The following is a 26,052-nucleotide window of genomic DNA, read 5'->3' on the forward strand; positions in this document are numbered from 1 at the left end:
ACAGGTATTGTCTTATTATACTGATTAGAGTGTTAAAAAAAAGTCTGCCATTTGATCAAAGCAGACACAGCTACAGTCAATATACAGTCGAGGATGCTGCTCTGTTTCCATGCTAGGGTGGCATGCCAGATTAGTATCCTATCTGAAACAAAATTCATTTCCTTCCATCCTCTTCAGATTTCCTGAGTAAGATCAGCATCAGGCCAGTTTTTGAAGGATGTCTCCTACAATGATTTCAAAATAAGCAAGTGATAATACATCTACGTGCAAAAACACCCAAAGATATAATTATACAAACAATGGTTGCTCTGTGTCCATACATAGACACACACAGAGACAAACACACTCATACACTTAAGTTTCCCAGAAAGGTAGGTTTGTCAGTCTTCATGCAGTGCTACATCTGCAAGAAAAACAAAAACTCATCCACAACACACAATGTCCAATATACATAATATTCCCAGCAGGTGATCTTGCACCTTCCAAAGGCACCTGCTGCTACCTGTTGTACTAGGCATTGGAAGAAACACTCTGATGAGGATTCCCATTTTGAGAATCTATCATCTTGCTACTGCTCCAGGCTTCATCAGTATTAGCATGTGATTTTAAGTCTGCTTTGTCCATTAGTGTGGTGGATTTGGAAGGCTTGCAAACAAAGCAGAGGAACTTGAAACAGGACAGCAAACCTTCAGAAATGCTGGATGAGAAGAGCTTTTTGCATGGGTGGCAGAACTGATAGAACACCAACATGAAGAGGACAGCCATGCAGTAACCTATCAGGAGCTGCAAGACCAACAACGGGGCACAGACATACAGGTAGATATCCGTTTTATAGATGTACCACATCAGCAGAAGGAATGCATTCTCAATGAATCGCAGCATATAATACACAGTCAGTCGGTACCAATTTTGGGATTTATTAATTAAGTCAGGATCATTGAGCTTCAGCTGTACTGCTGACCAGCAGAACATGTTAATGCCAGCATACAAGAAAGTGAGGAGGCACAAGACAATGGTAGTGCCAACCCTGCTCAATGCCTTCTCTATGTTCTCAGGAAATGGGGACTTGCTTTGCCAGAAGAGAATCCAAGGATAAAAGAAAAAAACAAAGAAATTCACTAGTACAACAGGGAGAGTCCAGATTTGAAGGACTGAACTGAAAAGGACCAAAACTATAACCCGTGTAGCAATTTCAAAGCTTCTCCACATGAATATGCAGAGGTAGGCAGCTGGTTTCACACTGACATCGTAATCATCGTACTTAATCTTAATAGCCAGGATGTTGCAGCGTAAGGCGCCATATACAATTGACAGGAGAGAAAGGACCATAAAAATACCTATAAAGAGAAAAGACAAATCAGAACCTCCAGCTTAGCAGAAGTAATCACAGTAATGCAGAGAGTCTTCATGGCGTAATACCAAAAAAGTCATTCCTTGTATCCACTTCTGGATTATTACGCTAATCTTGCCTCCCATTTTCTTCATCATGTTTCTTTTCCAAGCAGATACAAAGCAAAAAGGCACTGAATGATCACAAGGGTCTCCCCCCACCCAGAGCTGTTTGTACATAAACTACCTTTGGTAATTATACAGCTTAATAATAAAGATACACAAGTTAGTCTCAAACTTCAATATTATTCTCACAGAGGAATGCTATTAACTCTGTGTACAGATGAAGAACAGAGACAGAAGCTAAAATTCTTATTTGGGCATGCAGATACCACAATGTTTTTGAAGTTCTGGGCTGAAGCAACTTGCCTAAGTACACAGAAGAGGCCTGCAGTGGAGCTCAAAATTGAAAGCCAGAGCATGCAGTCAGAGGCCAGAATTATACCCAGAACTGTTTTCACTTTTTCAGCCTGTGTAGACAGATATTTGCTCACCTTGCTACACTGCATTTTCCTTATATCTATCTATATCATGCATTTTTTTAAAAAAAGAAAACTTTAAAAAATTTTCTTTAAAATTTAGACCATGTAGTTCTACGGGATCACCCTTCAGTAATCTCCCACTGACCCTAACTCCCTCACGTGAAGAGGTTTCACTGCTTTTATATTCAGTAGAAAGTGGCAGAGGCCAGCTGTTAATTTGCCTTCCAGCCTTACAGAGGGAAAACCTCATGGCACTGAAGCAGGGCACCTCGTCTTGCCACTCAAAGGCTCACACCATTGTCCCAAAAGCTCTCTAGCACATTTATCAGCTGAGTCTCTTGGCCAAAAATGAAAAAGAAACATAGACTAGAGTTCTGAACTGCCCTATCACAGCCAAGACCCAGCAACAGACAACCTCCGGGGCTACAGCACTCTGCCAGCTGAATGCCGCACAAGATGTGAATTACAGTGCTGCATAAACAAGCATACTGGAAGCTGGGAACAAACTAGGGGAAAATTTCAAAACTAAGTAGGTACAGCTGTATAAGAACTCTAGATGTATGACATAAACATTCAAAGAGAAGTATCTTGACATTCAGAGGTGCTAATCAACCATTTTGTTAGCATTAGCATACTTCCTATACCACTTTTACTGGTATGATGATTAGCAGACTTAGGGGACTGATTTTAGGCACCCCTATTCCATACTTTCAGCTTCAACCTTTGCCTTTTTTCCATTCAAGGAACATCTCAAATGCAAATGAGTTAAGTACAGTAAAAATGATTCAGTAGTTTCTTTTAGAATTTGAATTAAAGTAACCAAGCTAATTGGTCATACTACAGAGCACTATGTTGCTTCAGATATAAAAACAGAGTTGTCAGTGCTTGATTAGGTCAATTACTTTAAGTAGTGCTTAGCAACCAGGGCCGTCTGCAGCCTTCAGTCTGTGTGTCATTATCCTTCAAATGGACTGGATTTTCTGTTTTGCTATAGCTATTTAAACATGATTATCAGTTTCTCCTGTTTAAAGTTATTAACCTCTGAGCATGACTTTGAAAGAAACAAGTATATTTTATAATCCCCAAAAACTTGCTAACAGGATTTCCTCTATCCTTTTAGCTAACCTCCCCCCCAACCTCAATCCTCAGAAACTCTGAATTACTCTGGGGGAAAAAAAGATCATTTATATCTGAATTTCTTATAAGCTGAAAAATGTTTACACACGCCAGCGTGGTGGTGCACATATTCTCTGAAAATAAACAAACACATAACCAGTGTTTCAATTTTTAGTGTGCATTTTCAAACACCTTTTTACAGCACTGCACTTGATCTGAGAATTTTAAATGTTAAAAGAGTTCAAAAATATCAGTTAAAAGCAGAAGAGCAAGTAAGTGCATTCAAGAATACCAATGATATTCTGTGGCTCTTTTCAAGAATATTTCCTGCAGTTTGGAATGGGCTCTAGAACTATGTGATAATAAATAACTTCTATGAACTAATTCAGCAAAAGAATATTTTGACAGTTAAATACATTGCCCTCACCCCAAAAAACAAACAAACAAGAAAAACCCTGGAGACTGACTGCTTCTGTCCTAGAACTCTGCCTGTCTTCTGGTTTGATAAGCTGAGAAATATTAAGCTCACTACCTGACTTCACTTTAAGGCTTTTAAATCTTAAATGTGTCTTAATAATGCTATAAAGACATTCCTCTCTGTCCTCCCCACTTCCAGAAGGCTATATTTTTCTTAGGAATCAGAGATGCATGCTCCCGACATCATCCAGAGAGGCACTGTTATACTTTGTTTTTTCTATTATGTCCTGAGTCTTTTCAGGACCTGATCTTTCTTACTTAGAGTTAGTAAGAAAGTGAACTTTGCACTAGAAGAAATACATCAGAAAGTATCTATGACTGAAATCTTACATTCATCTTTGAAGAACCATAAGTTACGTGTTTCATATATTACAGCTTTCTAAAATGAATCATTGTTCTACATTTCATAAGGGCATCTATTTCGTTCATTAGAGATAATATCTAGATACCAAAACTTTTGCCTCTAAGATGTAATTTCCACATTTAAAAACAACAATTAATGATCAAAAATACATAAAGTATGTTGCTCAAACAACGAAAAAAAGCATTTTGTGCTCAAAGCTCACTGAGATGAGAAAACTGTAGAAGCATCTTAAGATATATAGCAAAAACATCTAGAAATCATTCAATGGCTTTTCATCTTTGTCCCAAAAGCAGACTTTATACTCACTACAAAAAGTGATATTGCAGAAACTACTGAGTTGAAAAAGACCATAAAAAAAAAAAAAACTTCTGTTCTTGGAGATGGCAGTCACAGTTACAAATTTTCATAAAAAAAAAAGATGACATTCAGCTTTCAGTAGAATGATTTTATTTTTAAAATGGTGGGAAATCCACCTTTCGGGATGATTTTATCACTATAAGCAACAATCAAAGAAAAGAACTTCACTGCTGTTAATGACACTGTTTAAAGTTACAACAAGATCACTACCCAGTGGAAGCAAGTCTTACACATTCAATACTGCAGGCTGAGGACTTGCCCTTTTTCAAGGGCAAGAGGCCAAGCCATGCATCCTCCCAACTATCTCCAGACAGCTATTTTTGTAATTAATGCCGACTCAGGCCTTTCTGGCAACTCCTGGCCTTGGCTTTTTCAGGTGATAATACCTAAAAGAAGAGGTCCTGGTATCTGCCCAACACTGTGTAAGCAGACCTGAGCCTGATGCCAGCCTTCTCCTAAATACAAGGTTGCAGTTGGCTCTAAGACAATGCCTGATACGGACAGACCCATTCAGTAGAGGGTGAAGCCTAGATGCACAACAAAGATGTCTGTAATTGCTGCTCCCAAAACAAAGTCAGACTAGGGATTTCACAGAGTAACAAGTCAAAAAACTCGTTCCCAATTACACTGTAGCTGAAGAAGGAGCTAAATGTCTAGGACCAGGACTCAAATTGGGCTATTATTTGTGGGTTTCCAATGCTGCATTTTATCCACCAATTCTTTTACGCATTTCACTTAACAGTTCCTGAAGTCATTATGTCTTCCACCACAAAGCTAGGGGCTTTGCCCTGTTTTTGCAACTGTCTTTAGCTCTCTTTATCTTACGTTCTTGGCTGCAGTGGGTTTGGCATACAGTGATATGACAAATTTCAAGAATACACGATATGGGCAAAAATCTAATCAGTCAGTAGAAAACATTTAGAGAACATCATGAGTGCCATGAAGTATACAATAAGGATGCATCGTGGGTCTGGCTGACAAAAAGGATTAGCAGCTCAATATCACAGATGATACTGACCTCATTACCACTAACTAAGCCAAATCTACAGAGAATGATGGATAGGATAGAGTAGGAATCCAGAAAATACAGACTGATGATGAGACAAGACAAAAAAAAAGTGGAAATCATAAGACACAAGGAAGAGATTAATATTGTAACTAGGACAAATGGAGAAGTGCACACACCTTGGAAGACTGATGTCAAAGAACAAGGAAGATGAAGACCAGATGATGTGTGGAAGAAGAGCTGGATCAAGTGCTAAACTATGTTCCTACACATGAGAATCTCTGTATATACACATATATGCATATATAACAAATGCCAAGCTGAAACTGTGGTATGCATCATTCTTGCTTACTCTGGAGGCTGAATAATACTGGTGGACAAAAGATATCACTGCAGAAATAAGCCAAATGAAGAGACTGTAGAAAGTTTCAATATTTCAGAAGATAAAATAAATCCAAAAGGAATATATTTATGACAATAAGGTTCAAGGGATGACAGCTTTGGTTTGAACACATGCCCAGAATGGAACCAAGAATATCCACCCTTTACAACAACAAACATAACAGAATGGTATGTATAAGAAATGGAAGAACTCAAGGAAGAATAAAAAGGTTTGGGATGAATGACACTGCAAATTTAATACAAAGCAAAGAGTAAGTCTGCCTGTCACACCGGTCAGCTGATAAAACACTTGTGTGTACAGCTCATTTAAAAACTGCACTGGCAAAGCAACGTGGCTTTTCTTCAGCTTCTCCAATTCAGTCTCAGTCTGTTTTGAGTATGGGTCTGGTTTCATTTTCAGGTGTCTGGAGAAATGCTACATTAGGATTTCTTTTGATACCTTCCTCCTATAGTACTTTTTAGTTTTTCTGATGAATGAAGTCTAATAGACTTTGCTGTTGTTCCTAGGTCACTGTTTTTTTTTTTTCCTTTTTTCTTTTTTTTTAAATATCTAATCTTTTTATTTCCAACTTCTGTATTTTATGGTTACACAGGCTCTGCAGTGCTGATAGCCTCTGGGAGGCACAGGATGCCTTCTGCATTTGTCACGGGCTCTGTTCTGCTCTGCCTAACTATGCATATATATTCATATGTATGCATATGAACTCTGTTGAGCCAGAACATCTCTGGATGTTTAAACTTCACCACAGAAGGTCATTCACTAGTTTATGATTCAGAGTCACCCTGGGCAGTAACTGATAAAAGTCAGAAGTAATATAAAGTTACAAAACATAATTAAATACATAATTCTCTAATGATCTGGGACACAGCATTTTTCCTTGGCAACAGTGAACAATAATGTCAACACCAGCATCAGAAAAAATACAGCAAGATTTTCTTTCTCAGGCAGATGCCATCTGCAATTAACTACTTGGAAACTGTGTGTTAATGGCACTGCTCAGCAAAGGATTCAACTGTCCTGTTCTTATTCCCATGTCGCAGACACTACAGTCATTCAAAGAGCCCATCATAACTGTGAGGTACTTGGACACAGTCAGGAACAACGCCTTTCAACTGTCAACTGCCACAGTCTTAAACAACCTCTCATATATATAGTGTGTATGTATATATATATATATACACACACACACATTTTTTTATACATACTTTAGATATACTCTATCCCCAAGCAATATCCCTAACTGCTTTGTCACACTAAGGTTTTCTGTTCCCTGAGTTTGGGGGAGAACCCTGACACTACTATGTTGGCTTCTCCAAAAACCTCAGCTCTTCATCTTGGTACGCTGTCAACAAAGGCATGGGGAGGGGGGAAGAAAAACAAACAAACAAACAAACAAACAAACAAGAACATAGCTGGGTTCGTAACACGTTATCTATTCTCAACCTCCCTCCCTGTGGAGTAGATAAAGATCCTTGCCCTTTTAAGGTCTCGTAGCTACAAGAGCTATTTTGTTTTCCAACGGAGATGCACCTGAAGCTCACACAGGTGACACAGCCCTTCCTATACTCAGTCCATGGTGAGCTTGATCTCAGAAGATCTTATACAAGAAAACAGCTGTCCTGCAATCCAACAAGAATAATCCTGCTATTATCAGCCAGCCAGCAAATCAAGATTTTTCAAGGAACTGGGGCACATCATGAAGCAAGATGCAAAGAGTCCCATAGCAAGAAAGATGTGACCTGCTAATTCCATGTGGTACAGCACTCCTTGGTGAAGACTTGAGAGAGTCCTCTGGAGATCATACAGCCACCTTTGCATATTAAGCTATTCAGTCCTGCCTTTTGATTCCATGCTCAGAGGCTGGCACAAGCAAAGCCAGCTTATGTCTTCAGTGTGTATTTGAGACTGCATTCCTTTAAAGTACGTCTTCCTTAATGCAGCATGACAAAGTATACTTTGCATTGTACCCCTAGGAATTTGCCAGAAAGCTTGCCCAGAAATCTAAAGGGAACAGGTAACTTTTTCTTCTCTTCAGAGAAGACAGCTCAGTCCCTCCAGCTGCCTCCCTCTCCTGCCATAATGGTCACTTATCAAATTAACGTTTCTACAGCAAATGAAGTATGCTACAGTAAGTGTCATAGTCTAAAACATGCTGCTATAATGCAGTAATGATACTGCAACTTGAGTGCAGTATCATCATCAAAAGCTGTCAGGGAACTGAACCCTTTGCACTGTTTTCAGTTCTTGTCAAGGGCAGCTACACCTGACTGCTGACCCTTCTCCTCTCCCTCCCACAAAAACAAGCAAGTGTTAACAACAGCTCTACCTACTTCTAGCAGCTGTTATCTCCTGCTGCAGGACACAGATGTAGAGCTGGAGTGTGAGCTGGGGCGCAGAGCCAAGGAATGCCTGGATCACAGATGCCCTGCTGAATGCAGATCTGTGCGTACATAGTTTGCCTTCAGCTTGGCCCACTTCTTTCTCAACTTCTTCCGAGTACCCATCCTTGGGCATCTGCCTTTTCTTGGTGATGCTGACATAGGGCTCTTCAACTCTGCCGGCACGGAAGTAAATGTAAAGGACTTCCACACACCTACAAGCAAATCAGTAAACAGAGTAATAGGAAAAAAAATTAAGCAAAAGCATAGGTTTTCCTACTCCTTAGTATTTTAAGCAATTAGAGTACTATGTCATTTTTTGTTTATAGTGCAAAATGTGCACATTTTCCCCTCTTGGTATGCTTGAAATAAGACAGATTCCATCTGTAAACATGAACCACAGGTGACCAGAGGGCAAGAACCTGGGAGCACCCTTTAGGCCGTCTGTAGCAATATTCAAAAACGAGGTTTACTTGTTTCCCAGGAACTGCTATTTCACTCTGCTGCATTATTGAAGTCCTTAAACTACTTGCCCACTGCAATGATCATAATTTCCCAATCTGGGACCCAAGTTGGAAGGGTTTCTGCAGATCCTCATGTCTTTTCGCCCCACTGTTATCCATACATCTGTGACACACTAATGGGACATTGCAAGAACACTACCTCCTGATATCTATACCTTAAATAAAACCCCTCAAGACATTGGAGAGAAGCTTAGGGCACAGCTGGCTCCAAGCAGGTACATGCACCTCATAAACAGTCACCAACCAGGGATCCCAAAACACAAGTCACAAGCAACAGCAGCAATAAAGAAAACAAGTAGCCATCTTGTCTTCAGTTTAGAGCCTTACAACTCACGCAGGCTATTAACCTTTTTAAAAGGACATAAAAATCACAGCTTTACTGTTTGCTTACATTTATTCCACAGTTTAAGGAATATTAAACACAGTGTTGCAAAAATACTCAAAATAAAAAGATACAGTATTTACAGTTGCTGTAACTCTCTGTACTTTTCACCAAGGTGAACTAAGTTCCCTTGTTTATATATCTCTAACTTACTGCAGATCAACTTCCACAGGAAAAAAAAGGGGTGCCCACACATGCATTTCTATTCAGGAATTACACATTGTTAGGTCATGCTGCCACTAGCTATTTGTGTGCACAGAAAAATCCTGGTGTTAGGAAGAGAATGGAAATGGCCTGAAGGGGTTCGCCAACAACATAGCAATGAGGAAAATCTGGGCTCCCTAATTTGCAAATATAGGCAATAAACTCTCAGTCAAATTATCCTTTCTGAAACTCCCCCCACCCCATGACTATTTTTAGACCAGCTAAAGCTCTAGAAGTGCAATTCTAAGAGAGTTCCTGGGGTATGAAGGTGTCAAGGATGGGTTTGGACAGCAAGCAGGACCTCAAAGATGCCGGGGAACAGCGAACATTGTCTGGGAAGTAGTAACAAGCAGGTACAGGTGGAGTCACAAGTTGAGGGGGGAGGGAGAGGAAAAACTCCCTACTTGAGTCTGCACAGTGTCCTGAAAATACAGGACCTGCTGTGGAAAAGTCTATATATAGCAAGAACATTAATGATAAATTACATGGCTGAAAAAAAAAAAATCTCCCCAAACCCAAACTTGGTATGGGCACAACCTATTTTCTCTTTTAGGCCCAATACCACTACAGACTTCAAAAGGTTGTTGTGAGAGCTGCAGAACTAAGGAGGTCTGGCTGCCACCGAAGCTCTCTCCCATCTGAGAGAGAACTCCCGGGGAGGGAGCACCTAGTGCAAGGTGTTCTGGGGTGCCTGTTCTTGTCACGGCTCCTCGAGCTGCCAGACATGCATTGCATCTTCCTCTTGGGTAGCTCCTCTGATAACCAAGGAAGAGTGAGCTGCCTTCTCTCCTGTTGCAATGCCTCACTGAGGTTCATCTCCTTTACTTGGTTGCCTCCATATGTAATAGTTACAGGAATGTAATACCTTTGAGACTACTGTAGGTCAAATTTGGTTAAAACTGACCAAAGCTTTGAAAAGTTACCTAAGTAACTGAGTGACAGTCAGACACACACACGGATATATGCACCACTATTGGATAAATCTCATTCCTGTAATAAACCAGGATAAATACATGATATATCACCATTTGTGCCTCACTGACTCCTATAAACACTTGCCAATAAGCTTTTATAATTAAAAACTTAAGGCTTAATTTTCTTGCTTTTAAATATATCTCTCAATTACAAACTATGAAGGTATGCTTATCTGAGACTACTACTTTGAATTTTTCCCCTCTTCTCAGCTTTTTTTTTTTTCCCCTTTTTCTTTCTCTCCTTCAAACTACTAGCCAGTCTGCTACAGCCATTTGGAGGAAAGCTCACAGACCAAACCACAGAATAGCACAGATGAAAATAAAAGTCAGAGCATTCTGATCCTTGTTTTCATAATCTTGATGTCCTTTTTTCCATCCTAACTGGACCTCTAGCAAGTTGCAACTGCTCTAGACAGAAGCTAGTTTTAGGATTCTGTAGCACTATCCTTGATTCACTAGGCTTCAGCTACTGTTACCACTATTTGAAGGGCCTGGTGCACCAGAAGCTCCATACACAGTGGTGAGTTTATGATTTCCCCTTGTTAATCTTTCCAATCTCTGCCAATCTTGTTCTATGTGAAGGAATCCATACAGTGAAAAATGTGCGGAAAATTAACAGAGTACAACAGCTTCTGGAGCCATCAGAGATTTTGAAACCAGCAAATTGATTTTATTCCAAAAGAAAGATCCTAGAGCATTTAAGTCTCCCTTAGTGTTCACATTAATCTATTCATTCTGAGCTGGGGGCAAGCCTGAAACTATCATGGAAACTGAGATCTCAGCATCAGCCTTTGAACTATTTCAGAACATGACTAGAAGCAGATATAGCCAAGGCACCCATCTAACAAATAAGCAATAATCCCAGAAAAGAAGCAATAATATTCGTGAAACTACTGACAATAGCAAATATTACAGTCAACAAAATGTTGGGCTTTGGAGCAAGTCTTTGATATGTATTAGCTAGCTATTTAGTAGCAGTGTATTGAAAATATCCCATCACAAACATGGTATTATGTCAGTGTATGAAAGCAAAGACTACCAATACACTGTGAAATGAATAGTCTGATCAGCACACCTTACAGCCAAAGGGGATGTTTATTAACATAACACGGTCATAAAAATGATGTATGTAAGCATGCAGATTATGTCAGTGGTGATGCCCACCTTCTCCTGAGCCATGCCAATCTCAAGCAAGAGCATCTTTTGAGGTCACTGCTTTTGGGGCTGACGTCAAACGCACTCAAGACTCCAGCTGATGCCACAGGCCAAGCAGCTTCTTCAAGGAGAAGCAGATTGACAACTGATATGCTAAAAAGTAGCACCAACCTAAATGTTGAAGTAATAGACTGTAGAATGAGCACAGGCACTTCAAGGGCCAGGTAGACCCGAAGGGTTCAGAACAGTGCTGAAGAACCAAATTTTGTACCTGTACTGTGTTAAGATTTTGTTTAAAAAAGTGCATTCAAAGAGGCTGAGCATCTGGTCTTTAAATGTACTGGCTTGTTTTGCTGGTTTTGTTTTTTATTTTTTTTAAAAACATAAAACACAACTAAAAGACAATGCAAGATGGCAATTGCTCCAAGCCAGCTTTCCTCCACAGTTACAAAACTGTTACAAAACGGGGAATTTCACAGAAGTCCAATATGCTCACTGCTCCTCTGCTCTGGAGGACTGGGAGTGAGAGATCCTAAAGTAGGAACAGTCCTGCACAAACCCTCTCCTGCAATACAATGATACTTAGTGTCTTTCCAACAAATCCTAATACAGAATCAACAGTAAATGTGATTGGATTTAAAGCAATGACAGTTGCAGCATGGGCCCAATAGGAACTAATATTATTTCAAAGAAAAAAAAAATACCAATTCACCCTCCACAGTGCAAGTTAAGAGAAAAAGATCCTGCTGCTGCTCTCTCCTGCTACCAAATCTTGGCAGAGGAAAGAGCTGTACATTTTCAAGGATCCTGATGATGCCTGTAAGGAGTGACAGCAACACATTCGTCTTGCACAGTCAGTAGGAGGAATAATCCTATCTTTATATGCCCACTCAGACTGGGCACCTCAATCTCTCTCTTAATCACAAATGTGTGGGATTTAAATACAGGCAAAATAGTGCTATGAAGAGGGAGTAGACAGTGAAAACGTGGAACTTTCTACACTCAACAAGTGCTCCAAGGGCAAATGTCTTTCAAATGGCTTATCCATATGTCTACTGCAAGAGTACAACCAAATTAGCCTAACAACCTTTTAAATAATTCCTTTTCTCCAATGAAGTGTGCAAAAAAAAAATCTTTTAGTTTTCCAGAGTTATTCCTAGGTTATGGTATACTTCAGTTAGGTAACACAAAAATTTGCTCCTCACTCATTATTCTATCTTTTCTGTGCTGATTTATGTCATCTGGGACACCTAATGCATCTGCTTAAGAACAGAGGAAAAAAAGAAAACTGAAGAAGGACTAAGCACATTCATCCCATCTGGAAAAGAGGGAGATGCAACAACAATTGTAAAATTCAGAGCTAGCAAAATTTCCCAAAGTCTGCCAATGGAAGTCCTACTTCTTAAAAAAAACTGTGCTATTCTAAATTATAAAGCAGGTCACCAGAATAAACAGAGTATCTACAAAAGACAATCTTTCTGCAGAATATATCTGAAGCACTATTAGATTTTAAGCTGCAGAATTAGGTGCCTAAAATCTTAAATAACTTTGAGAATTACAGCCCACAGGGTTTTTCTTCCCTTCCCTGAAGCTCATGAAATCTAACTTCATCTGTAACAGCCGCTCCTCAAGCAGCTGGATGAGAACTTCCTACTACATCTCCTTTGCTGCTGCCCACATTGTACATACATGTATGTAATTTTATTTCTCCTTATGCCTTGAGAAACAAAGCCTGATCTCATTAAAAAAAAAAAAAAAAAAAAAAAAAAAAAAAAAAACTACTGATTTTATCCTTGTCCCATTAAAATTAGGAGGAAAACACTCATTAGCATTCTATTTACTTGGAGATTTTTGCAAGAGAAGCTCATCACCATGCAGACAGAGCTAGCTCCTAATTGTATATTTCTTGTAAGCAAGAATCTGTGGACACATATTCAGTTAACAAAGCACTAAGGACAGTATTTTCAAAGACATCCTGAAATCACTTCACTTTCCTTCCCCTGAAGTTGATATCAGAAGGAAGAACCACCAGTCCCTTCTACATGCGTCACCTCAGTATTGTTTCTGATTAATGAGACAGCAAGAAAACACAAGCATCTAGTAGACTTACAGCACAATATCACACACATGCACCGCTCCTGACTGTAAGCTCTGAATTGTTCAAGTCAGTTTGTTTGAAATCTGCCTTCCCTGTTTCAGTACCAGACCTATAAAAAACTAGAAATGGACTAACTAGTTAACAGGGGCTTCTTTGGCATCTTTCATGAAGAGTCATTTGCTTTTTGAACAAGTTCCTAAACAGGGCAGTATACTAGTACAACTTTTGCCTTCTATGCCATATGGGTAAATGTTCCAAGAGCTGTGCATGAGGGCACAGGAAAAGAAGATGCTTTCAGAATGGTAAAGCAATATATCCTCATGATAACCACACATACTCATGGGAACTGTAGCAGTATCTAAGATGCCAAGATAATCTTGATGATGTAGGTGCTGTTGCTGTCCAAACAAATGCAGAACAAAAAGACAGTCCTCCAGGAGCTGCTGATAACGAGCCAAAAAGGAATTTGGTAATTTCTCAAGAAAACAAAATGTATTAAACCTCTTATTGACATTGGCTACTGTTTTAAGTCCTTTCTTGCTTCGTACATTTATTTTGTACAAGAAAAATATGCCTTTCTACAAAAATATCCAGATATATTTTCTAAGCATCTGGATGAACTACTGCATTCACAAGGAGTGGCAGCAATTTGAAATGCTGCAGAAATCCCCCACAGTGCCCAGAAATCTGCAGTCACCCTGTTCCTGCCAACTACTCTGAAGTATTTCAGGCACACATACATCTCAGATCAGAGTCAGGCCACCGGAAGTTATGAATTTTACTTATTGCTCTGACTTCACAGAGAAACTGTTCCTCTTAGGGAGTGAAAGAAGAAATTAAAATTCACAAAAGGGTGAGTAAACAGTACTCTCCGGTACTCAAGCAAATGTTCTCTCCAGGAAGAGGGAAAATTCCTAATTTTAGTGCTTCCCATGGCAGCACCAGGACAGCAAATGCCTCCTGAACAAGTGGAACGTGGGTGTTTGAGGAAGGTGGTGCTATGCAAGAAAGGTTTATAAGAGAACATTTTTTTTCCCCCTGTGATATAGAGGATTCAGAACAGGCTGGATCATTTGGCTTGCTAAGCTAAACATCCTCTTTCCCCTTCCAAGGTATTTCCATACTCTTTTTCAAAACCTAAACTTAATTTCTTTTTCTTAGAAGAAAAAGAAAGAAGAAAATCTAGCTTTTAAGATTATGAAAAAAAGTCTCACAAAATGTACATGGGAATGTACTGGTAAACCAGTGCAGTGATATTTGTTATTTTGGTAGTCTGAATAGGGAAACAATAAATGTCCTGCATTATGCCACAAACAAAACAGTGATTGTTAAAAAGTTAATGTTAGCTTTTTTCAAAGCCAGCCCAGGCAGTCAGCCCTCTACTGAATTATGTCATCTTCTGGAGTCTGCAGTCTATTTAAGGTTTCAATCTGGGGTCACAAGGGAACAGAGCCTAGAATGGTTCTACTATTTATGTGACCTGTTTGACTTAATTTGATTCAGTACTCCCAAAAAGGTGCTAAGCTGTGCCAGTGAGGTGTAAGAGCCCCTGTAATGGGAGAAAAAACACAAGCAACCCTACATAGACTGAAGGCTTGTTTGGGGGCCCCAAATTTCTAGAGCTCAGCCGGACTTGCACTGAATCTCTGCTTGCTCAGTTGTGTGTGCTTGCGTGTTGTACAAGTAGAAGCAGCAATAGGGTATCACTCAGAAGAGAGAACAGGATATCTACTTTTTTTCCTTTCTCTTCAGCCCTTAGCAACTACTGGGCAGAAGTAGGTAGCTTGGGGGGAAAAAAAAATCATAGGATGGAGATTAAAAAACAAACACACACACACACACACACACTAAGAGCCCTTCTAAAACAAGGAATCAAACTGCTAACAGCAGTAGAATTCTCCAGTTCAGAGAAGCTGCGGCTTGCCTAAAGGGATGGGACAAAACGGCTCCAGGAAAACTGTTCTTTTTCATAGAATCATAGAATCAGTAAGGTTGGAAGGGACCTCTGGAGATCATCTAGTCCACCCCTCACCGCTCAAGCAGCATCACCTAGAGCACATCAGACAGGGCTGCATCCAGGCGGGCTTTGAATATCTCCAGAGAAGGAGACTCCACAACCTCTCTGGGAAACCTGGTCCAGTGCTCCATCACTCTCACAGGAAAGAAATTCCCCCTCACGGTCAGGCAGAACTTCCTGTGCTTCAGTTTCTGCTCATTGCCTCTTGTCCTGTCACACAGGACAACTGAAAAGAGTTTGGCCCTGTCCCCTTGACACCCTCCCTTCAGGTACTTGTACACATTGATAAGATCCCCCCTCAGGCTTCTCTCCCCCAGGCTGAAGAGGCCCAGCTCTCGCAGCCGTTCCTCATAGGGCAGATGCTCCAGCCCTCTGATCATCTTCGTAGCCCTACGCTGGACTCTCTCCAGTAGCTCCATGTCTCTCCTGTCCTGGGGAGCCCAGGACTGGACACAGTACTTGAGATGAGGCCTCCCCAGGGCTGAGCAGAGGGGCAGAATCACGTCCCTCGACCTGCTGGCAACACTCTTCCTAATGCACCCCCAGGATATCATTGGCCTTCCTGGCCACAAGGGCACATTGCTGGCTCATGGTCAGCTTGTCATCCACCAGCACTCCCAGGTCCTTCTCTGCAGATCTGCTCTCCAGAAGGTCAGCCCCCAGCTGGTACTGATGCCTAGGGTTATTCCTCCCTACGTGCAGGACCCTGCATTTGCCCTTGCTGAATCTCATGAGGTTCCCCTCCGACCAACTCTCCAGCCTGTCCAGGTCTCTCTGAATGGCAGCACCGCCCTCCGGTGTGCCAGCCACTCCTCCCAGCTTGGTATCATCAGCAAACTTTCTGAGGAGGCACTCTGTCCCCTCATCCAGGTCACTGATGAGGAAGTTGAACAGAATGGGACACAGTACTGAGCCCTGGGGGACACCACTAGACACATGCCTCTAACTGGACTCCAGGTTGCAATGGCTAAAGCCATATTGAAGTAGTAATACAACCCAATAATATTCTGCCTTCTAGGCAAAACTGCTCTCAGACCTCTGCTTATGGCACTTGAGGATAGAAAGTTCACTGTGTAAAAGAGGGAAAGATGAAGAATTTCATATGCAGATAGCACCTGGACTTCTACAGTCTAGATCTACACTTGATAAAAGTGATCTGTTCCCTCTTCTGATGGACACAAAATATTTAGTGGCAGTGGATAGGAAGGTGATGCAGAGGAATAAAAGAAGAAAGAGCTTGTAACTACCTTCGATGTCTGTCTCAGACCAATTACTTCACTTTCTCAGTTTTGTACTACTATCCTAAGAACAGATACATTTCTCTGCATCTAAAGAGAAGTTTGTTTCTTTAAAATTCTTCCTCTTAATTAGTACAGTCCTTGCAGCCTTTAGTAGGAAGTAGGTTTTTCAGGCAGCATGACAGTACTGCATTCTTAATTAATAATTATAATTAAAGTTATCCTGGGTCTAAATAGAGGTTACCAGGCATCACTTAGTACTGTTTAAATGCTGCCATGGCCATTGTGCTACAAATATGCTGTAAATTTTCTGGAATATCTTCAGACTTTCAGGAAATTCTAAGTTCAGTAAATCTTTGAGAAATGGAGAAATGCAGTGCAAGTTACACACCAGGATTCATGGAAATGAGATGGCTCCCATAAGCCCATGCATAATTTTACAGTAACTACTGTATCTGGGAGTTGACCAACACAGAAGAAAATGTTTTCTATGTAATTGGGGTGGGGGGATGCGTCTAGCATTGTAACTATGTAACACTTGAAAAAAAAAGTGAAATCCTACTTAGTTACTTAGTTCAGGTCAAAGCAAAAAAAAAAAAAAAAAAAAAAAGTCAAGATCTATTCCTGAGAATTAAAAAGAAAATCCACTAATCTATTCATCCTTTCATTTGAGCATCTCAGATCTTCTGTTTCCACCCCTCCTCCCCTCCGGGAATTTCAAGAAGTTGGAGATGCTTCTCCTAACCTGTACTGCAAAATTGCTGCACTTATTTCCCTTTCTTTTTAAGGATGTGATCTGAACATAATTTTAAAATGAAGTCCCTGGCAAATGTTTGTCCTGGGTTTGTACTAACTAGCCATCTTTTTTCTAAGCACATTTGCAATTGGAATTACACTGATGCCTCTAATTGTTTGGCGGGGAATTTACAGCAAGAAGCTCACTTTCTGAAAGAAGAGACAGACTAGAGCATTACTAGTATTTCCAGCACGTAGAGATGGGAGCGTTGCCATCATTTTGTTAAACTAACAGTCACAAAGTCTTCTCCTCTCTATTGTAAGTGGTATTGCACTACGCGTAGTATTAAGGACAAAACGGCAGTGAATAAACACAGCCGTCAAGTGGTTGATCTCATTTGCAAAGAGTCAAACAACTTGAACAGAAAATAGATACGGCAAATGCACACACAGAAGGACCAGCCTCTGTAAGGATCGCCTCTCTACCGCCTGCCTGGCTGTTACCTGCAGCCTCTCAGGAGAGCCTAATCCATTTTACCCATCGGTAAGTCTTTACTGAAGGCCAGAAAACACCACGCCCCGCATTATGTTTCTGCCTAGGGGGCATGCAAAAAAAAAAAAAGAAATAAAATGGAAAAAATATATATTATCCCTCCCCTAGGCTTTCAAAAACAGTGTTTACCGCGCACAAGGGCAACTCTGCCGCACCCAGGCCGCGCAGGTGCGCGCAGCTCCGCCGCCGCCACCGCCCCCGGCCACGGGCGGCGGCCCCGCGGCTTCCCCCGGCCTCACCGACCTGACGAGGGGCCCCAGCTGGAGGATGTGCAGCAGCAGCACCAGCGGCCTGTCGCGGCTCACGTCGCGGTGGACGAAGACCAGGCTGAGCTGCACCAGCACGCAGGGCAGCAGGGCGAACAGCAGCGTCAGCCACTGCCACATGCGGTCCCCCGCCGAGCCGTACGTGCCGCTCAGGCACAGCGCTGCCGCCGTCTCGGCCACGAAGAGGACGACGGAGATGAGGACCGAGCCCGGGAATTTCATCGCCGCCCGCCCCGAGCCAGCGGCTCGCATGCGGGCGCCTTTCCGCCGCGGCCGCCCCTCCCCCCCAGCCCCCGCCACCGCGCCCCGGCCCGCCCAACGGCCGCCCAACGGCCGCGGCGCCCGCTAGCGGGAGCCGGCGGCGCGGAGGGCGGCGCTCGTCTCCGCCCGGGGGGAGGTGGCTCTCGGCGGCGCCACAAAGCCACCTGCGAGCCCAGCTCCTTCTTCACCCCTGGTGGAGGGAAGGCTGGCTCCCGAGCTGGGCAGGAGGTCCTGTGCTTTGCCTCTTGGTGGGGGCAGAAACAGTGCTGGGAAATGCCTGCGCCTCTGGCAGCGGCTCTGCTGAACGGTTCTGTGCACAGGGGCTCGGTGAGCCTCCGCCTTGCTTCATGCCGAAGCAGCGGTCGGGAAGGCCTGAGCGGCACTGCTCGTCTAGCCGTCCCCAGTACGGATCCACGAGCATTGCTATGGCTTGCTGCAGGCAGTGACGCAGCTGGAATAGACAGGCAATAATATTTGTGTGCTGTAGCGTTGGAGCCAGACAGCCAAACGAGAAGTACCTGCTCCTCAAATAATTTTCATTCCCACAGAGGTATAAGAAACAGTGCTGAGCTCCTTTGTATTGTAAGACACACTAAACTAGGGAGAGAGCTTGACAGACAGAAGGTAGGGCTGCTCTTCAGAGGGGCCTGGACAGGCTGGAGAAAGTGCCTGAAAGGAATGGGCAAGTACAAAGTCCTGCACCTGGGATGAAATAACCCTGTGCAACAGTAAAGGCTGAGGTGCTCGCTGACTAGAAAACACCTTCGCAGAAAAGGACCTGCGAGTCCTGGTAACCATCCCCAGGTGTATCTAGTTTTAAAGAGTTCCTCATCAGATTAGCAAGCCTGCTGGCAAAGTCACTCTTGTCCCACTTTGTCATATGGATCTCATCCTTGCTCATCAAGCCTTTTGCCTCAAAGGTTCCTATGTTCACAAAATACGAAATGCTGCCTGCCACACCTGTTGTGCAGCCTGGTGTTGCTAGCAGAATTTGTCTGCTCCTCCCTGAGCCTTTCCCCTTCACCAGCAGGATCTGGGAGGCCACATGCCTCTCATGCCCTTCTTCCTCTCCACCAGAGCTCTGCAGTTGTGCTGGATGTGATCAAGGTCACCCTGACAGTATCGTTGATGCCCACTTGGATGAGCAGTGAAGGATTACAGCCCAGGGGCCAGACAAGCCTTGGCAGTCTCTCCACAACATCCTGAATCTGAGTGCCTGGTGAGAAACAGAGCTTCTGACACATCAAATCACGTTGGCAGATGGTGTCTCCATCCTGCACAGGGAGGTCCCCAATCCCTGTCACTCCTCTCTTGGTGCAGATACTTGGTTCATGCTCAGCTGGCTGTCATGCCTTCTCTGATAGACTTTGTTTGTCCTTGCCTGTTCCCAGGTAATTGTAGCTCTGCATGTGGAGATTAGCTGGAGACCTGAGACCTAACAGGAATATAACAGGAAAGGGAAGATATGGGATATGAAATGTTATTGGCCTATTAATGGGATAACATTAATAGCTATTCCTGTTTATCAGCTACCATTCTTCAATGCAGTTTTGACAAATCTGGAGTCCTATCACTTGCCTCTGCGCTCAGCTGGTGATGGCAAAGATGGAAGCCTTGCTAAGGAAAGGCTCTGGTGAATTCACCATCTAATGTTCTTCACTGGGAATGGAGGGTCCTTTCTGGAGAAGGAAGAGGCCATATGTAGTGGGAATTTAAGTAGGCTAAAAATAAATGCATAAGTGGGAAACAAACCCATAGGCCAAAAGCTTCTCTTTTCTTCTCTTATCCCCTGGAAAACTACCATGGGATAGTTACTGTGTGCAGCCTGGATGTTTTATCTAACTCTCAGATGAAGTTTTACCTTTGATAACACATTACCACTGAAAAGCTTTTGGGGCAATGAGTCATCACTGCTCCAGAAAGAAAAGTTGCTGGTGCTATGAAAAATAAGTAAGGAATTAACCAATCCAATGCCAAATCATAATATTTAATGTTTATTTAAGGCAAAAGATAATCACAGCTTTTATATTAATAATATGGGTATACACAGAGTTTGTTCTGTCACTATGTAGCCTAATATTAACACTGCTTTTAAAAAGCTATAAAATCCAGTTTCTATCATAATCTACAATACAAAACTAGCACAATAAACACATTTTGAGAGATCACAGTGTTTAAAACATTAGGACAGCAGGGGTCCTGCTTTTAAATAATAAGGTGCAGTTCTAAAGAATCAAATCAATCTTGATTCTAAAGGGACTATATCATATCTTACTATGGCTGTGAATCGCTATTACACCGAGAAATGAATCTAGGATGCAGCAGGTACTCAAGAAATGGACATCATATGCTAGAATATATTGAATAACCAAGTGTCACCAACACAAACTAGATATGAAATTAATACCCTTTGTTAGTAATGCCATTTAAATTCCCTGTACTTTTTATTGGTATTGGTATTTATGTATATTGCAGATATTTTGAGCCAAAGTGGGTATAAAACTGCTATCAGATAGGGCCCTGTATATGCAAACACCCATGCTTTCCTGCTACTATATGAACAAGTCCTACTAATCCCATGGGTGTCAGGATCAAAAATGCATCTCATGAGTTTAGTCAAGCACGTATGCACAAATGTTTGCATGTTTGAGGCTCAGAGTGATGCAGTTTTGCCCCTATTTCACACAGGTTGGAGGGGCTGACCTTGCACCCCCTGAAGTCTAATGGAGATTCACCGTTCGGGGTGGGTGGTAGATCAGGCCCTTCAAATGAGTGCTCAAGACCAAATCAGTGGAAAAAATGGACCATTGTTAGAGGAAGTCTTTCTTCTCTCATTTGTGTTCCTTATAATGTAGACAGAAGCTGAGTTCATTTGCAGGTTACATGGTATTACTCTTCTGTATGAAGTAGAAATAAATGCTTGAATAGGATTCACTTTACACTCAGTACAGGATGTAATTGACTTCAGGACTTCTATATGAAATTTTTGGGAGGGATACAGTCATGCAGTGCTATTGATGAGTATCACTGCATTTTACAACATATTTTATTCAAGTATCATTATACTACTATGCAAAAAAAGTTTTTAATTGATTTTCTGCCATTTAATTGGTATTGCTGTATTGACCTAACTGCCTCCACCTTCCATTTGAGTCATGGCATGAACAAAGTCAAAGAACTCCTTTGTATATATTAAAGATAAATACAGCTTTACATATTTTAAAGCAGTTTGTTTTTCTTATGAATTGGCTTTTTTCAGAGCATGATGTGAAATTTTAAATATACAGCATACAGGAGCAGCAGTGACATCAGCAAAAGTACAGGTTAGTCAGGCATTTTAATAGATCAAAGTATGGTCAAAAAGTTTGTGCATGTTGGCTTTTTGGATTTTTTTTCCAACTGTGTAAGCATTCATAGTGTTTATCACTTTTATTCCATTAAGAGATTGCAGTAGGTTCAACCACATGCAAGTCTTCCATAGGCAGATTTTTTTCAGCAAGTGTGCTTATGATGGCTTCACTGTAATGGCAAAGAAATGTTGTTCAAGGCAGCTGAAACCTGTTAAGTACAGTGCATACTGTACCAGTATCTATGCAACGAAGCAAACTCCGTGCTAGTCTCTTGGAAAATGCCTACTCACATCTCTAAATTATTTTGTTTTGTGGGCCCTGAGCATTTCTGGCTTATGGCTTTGCAGTATGTTCTTCCTTTAATAATGAGATTTTTGGTCATTATCTTACAAATTTTCAATTTAGCATTAATGCTGCTTACTACCTAATCCAGGACATTTAAGTATAAATGCAAATGTCTTCTCAGAAGACTCTGAACAATTATATTAGCCAACAATTGCTCAACTGTGTAGTTCTTTACAGGAAGTATACTCTTTCTCATCTACAGAACAGTTCTTTGTCCTGATATGCTAATTTTCCTACAGATTAGAAAATGTACACGTGCCAGTAGATGTTCAAGGTAGTAGAAAAAGATTACCAGAGTTGAGATTTATATAGCATACCTCAGAGATACATTCTGTCCATGGATGTTACAGGTCAGTTTTTTAAAACAAGTGACAAGGATATTTTCTCAAAATGCCTGCATATGCTAAAATAGGGCATTGTTTACAGAAAAAATGCAGTGTAACTGTATATGCAAATAATGATTTACCTACAAAAATCTGATTGGTTAGGAAAGTTTCCATTTGTACATTTCACGTGTATGTTTCTGAACAAATCAGTTACCCACATTTAGTTTTTCTATAGGATTTTAAAAACGAATCTGTATTTTTATCATATTCTCTGCATGTCCATATAATGAATATTAGAACAGCAAAGTGGCATTATTTAATTACACAGAGCAGTGAAAAGCATGATCATTTTACTTGCATTCATTTGTGCATATTTTCCAGAATTATTTAAATATATACTTTGAGATTTTTAGTGATTTTACTCAATTACTTTTGATTGTCATACTAGAATTGAGATACTAGAGAAGTGAACATAATCCATGGAAAGTCATTCTTGTGTTTCATCCAATGATGCAAAACATCAGTGACAGTTCTTACACTGTATATTGATTTTTGCTAAGCAGGTGGGAATGGCATTATCAGGGAAAAAGAGACCAGCTGGGAGTGTAAAAATCTCATGTAAATAAGCAGACAACCCTTCTTAAATGAAATTGATGCATCTTATTTTCAATAGCAGAAGACCTGGCCTACATCTTCAGCCTTCTGAAGTATTGGGAAAGAAAAGGAGGGAAACCGAAGGAAACATGATGCAAACAAAGCAGGTATTTAAATAAGCAGCACAAAACAAATATATTCTGATCCTAAGAAGTTGTGAGTGGTAGAAAAAAATAAGATATTTGTTAGAACTGTACTGTTGCTGAAACATGTGTTGCATCGGCTCTATGAAATCCTGAAATCCTGAATCCTGAATTAAACGTGACATTACAGATCTAGTTTCCTTCAAAAGTCTCCATGACAGTAATCTGTGGAAAACCTACTAGCAGTTATAAATAGTATATAGCTCCTTAAACTGATTTGTAAATCTACAGCTTTACTCACAAAGAGCATCTCACAAACACAAGTATATCACAAAAAAGCACCAATACCGAATGCATTCTCTTTGCTTTAAAAGCATAATCACTATTATATCACCTAAATTCCTATTGCCTACACTTTAGAAACCAAACACAGTAAAGAGACTAATGTGCAAACAAGATTATGTTTTACACTTATGTTTTACACTTTGAAAGAGGCTTCTCAATGTTCTGGTAACATAGTCTTTTGTCACACCACCATGGCAGAACGTGTTTGGGCATACAATTTTTCAGTCTATTAGGGCTTGATTCTGGAGCAGGAGGAAATAACATCCAGCTGGGGATGGCTAGCAAAGGTTGCATGAGTGATTTCTTGGAGCAGTAGGGAACATAATGGACCTTATTTTATTTATTTTTTTATCATACTGGAAAGTGCTCTACTCAGGTTGCTTTCCTGACTGTTTTAAAAGCAATAAATAAAGGTTGGAACAGCATATGCTTAAAATTGTACAAGTGGAAAAAAAAAGCAGATACAAGATTAAGAGGAGGAAAAAGATAATAATAATAATAAAAGCCCCACATTCATGTAATGGTTAGCATTTTCAGAAGAGCCCAAGGGTATATTTTCACTGCATTCAGAAGCTCTGACTACAGCACATCTAGACATAACCACCTTAATGCAGCCAGGTCAGGTAAGAAAAGCAATGAAGTAGTAAGAATGAGCTTGAAGTGCCAAATGTGCTGTCTGATAAAACTGATGAATAGTTACACTCCAAGATTTTATCAGATGTATTCTAGGAGACTAGATTTTTATGTTAGTTATTTATATCTTAAGTGTCAGTAAACAAGGTTTGCATGCTGCTCTTGCTGAAGTCAGTGCCAAACTTGCATAGACTTGCAGAGCGATGTATGAGACCTGGGTTTTGAAGTTGCATCACTTTTCTCATTATTGAATGGATAAGAATACACTAACTCTTACTCACATGAAGTGTTTTCTTCCTCACAGAATTTGTATCAAATGAAGTCAAAGATTACGTACATGAAGAAGAGAAGATCATTTTGCTGGTGCTTTAGAGTACAACACAGAGCAAATCAGAGTCTTCTCTGAATGGAAATCAGAAGGAATTCATTCAACAGAGAGACAGTGGGAAAACCACCAGAAGACCGATGCTGAATTCTTAACATGTTTCCTGCCATTTATGAAGAATTACATTAAAAGACAAATACAAACATGACTGTTAAAAGTTAAGCATAACAAAGCAGAGTGATCTTATCAACAACTATTATGGTACATTTTAACATACAAGTGGTTTGTATGTTACAATATCAGCACTCATGATTTGGTCAGGATCTAAATTATTGTATTTATCTATTGTGCTCTAGATTTATTGAGGTTTTGGCAAAGATCTTCTTCAAGCATCTCCTGAGAAATAACTAACTGGATACAATTAAATGTTGTGGCTCAGAGAAAATTGTAGTGTAAGCACTGGAGACAAAATCAAAAGGTGATGATTACTGTGCTGATATGCACAGATTCTTTAAAGGCTTAAGTTTGGGAGTTTTTCTGATTGTTTAGTTATCAAAACACTACTTTTTTAAGTATGCTTCTGTAGATAAAATGATTTGTAATGCATGTAGGATTACAACAGCCTTGCATCCAAATCACAACAGAACTCATTTCTCTGTCTTAAAATAAAATACAATTAGAATAGCTACCTAAATGCTGTGGCTCAAGTACATTACTTGTACATTTTAGCTGAATATTGTTACCCTCCAGTTTAGAGTGAAAAGCTACAGACCACAGGGACAAAGTGGATAGGCCAAAAGTTTTACCTTCCTTAGTCATCTGTTCAAAAAGGTTCCAGTTAGGAACTATATTGGCCATCCAAATTACAGCAAGTAACTCTATCAGAATCCAAATAGACTTAGAATGTGCGCTACTGAAAATGGATTTTGCTGTGATCTAACAGGAGCCTTAAAATATCGCTGTGCAAAGCATATGAGCATTCCCATTGACTTCTGATTTAGCCTCGCATGTATAGCTCCCCATGAAATACGTATTCCTATGTTCACATCTCCCTGCTCACCATAACGAAGTAAGTGACATTAATGGCTTTCTTAAAAGATCTTTTATCCCACAGAATAAACAACATGTAACAACTTTATATTGAATTTTAACATTTTGGTTTGTCAAAAGTTTCCCAAGTATTTGACAGGCTGGTACAGAACGGTGCTGCTTCATTCACCAATGAAATGTTGTTACTTCTGGGCTGAAGTGACTAACTGGAGTTACAGAATGCAAGACTAAATAGCAAAAATCTTAATCTGTAGCTCATAATAAGGCAAGTCATCCTATTAAAATAACAGTGGCACAAGTAGGGATGGGATTACCATATTAAAATGTAGAAGGATTACAAGACCTGATTCCATTCTGCAGCCTGATCAAGGCCCACTGAAATGAAGTGGGATCTCTAATGGATTGGGCATTAAAAATAAAATAAAATTAAAATAAAGCAAGCTGGAATCTCCTCCAGCTGAGAATATAGGGAGAGCGATTGCAATGCTTGGCAGTGCATGTATGTCAAATTTTTTCACTCTAACTGCAATTTTTGACCTGCTAGTCTTTGCAATATGTCTTT

The 26,052-nt window shown here is 40.7% G+C and overlaps 1 protein-coding gene across 1 annotated transcript; it reads right to left on the bottom strand.

Annotated features, from left to right (window-relative positions):
* Nucleotides 1-440: 440 nt before the first annotated feature.
* Nucleotides 441-18,361, bottom strand: XK (X-linked Kx blood group antigen, Kell and VPS13A binding protein). Its single transcript, XM_062574091.1, has 3 exons — nt 18,096-18,361; nt 7,925-8,187; nt 441-1,337 (listed from the first exon to the last, which is right to left on the bottom strand). The coding sequence occupies exons 1-3, from the start codon at nt 18,338-18,340 to the stop codon at nt 511-513; spliced, it is 1,335 nt and encodes a 444-aa protein (XP_062430075.1). The 5' UTR covers nt 18,341-18,361; the 3' UTR covers nt 441-510.
* Between the last annotated feature and the right edge of the window lie 7,691 nt (nt 18,362-26,052).

Source organism: Rhea pennata, chromosome 1 (assembly GCF_028389875.1).
Source record: "Rhea pennata isolate bPtePen1 chromosome 1, bPtePen1.pri, whole genome shotgun sequence".
In the NCBI taxonomy this organism is placed as follows: Eukaryota; Metazoa; Chordata; class Aves; order Rheiformes; family Rheidae; genus Rhea; species Rhea pennata.

Bases quoted from the DNA above. Each gene is read 5' to 3' on its own strand.
- XK (XM_062574091.1), bottom strand. From the start codon at position 18,340: ATGAAATTCCCGGGCTCGGTCCTCATCTCCGTCGTCCTCTTCGTGGCC. The intron at 8,188-18,095 runs GTCGGTGAGGCC...ATTTGCTTGTAG, and splicing joins CAGCTGGGGCCCCTCGTCAG to GTGTGTGGAAGTCCTTTACA. The intron at 1,338-7,924 runs GTAGGTAGAGCT...TTCTCTTTATAG, and splicing joins GGAGATAACAGCTGCTAGAA to GTATTTTTATGGTCCTTTCT.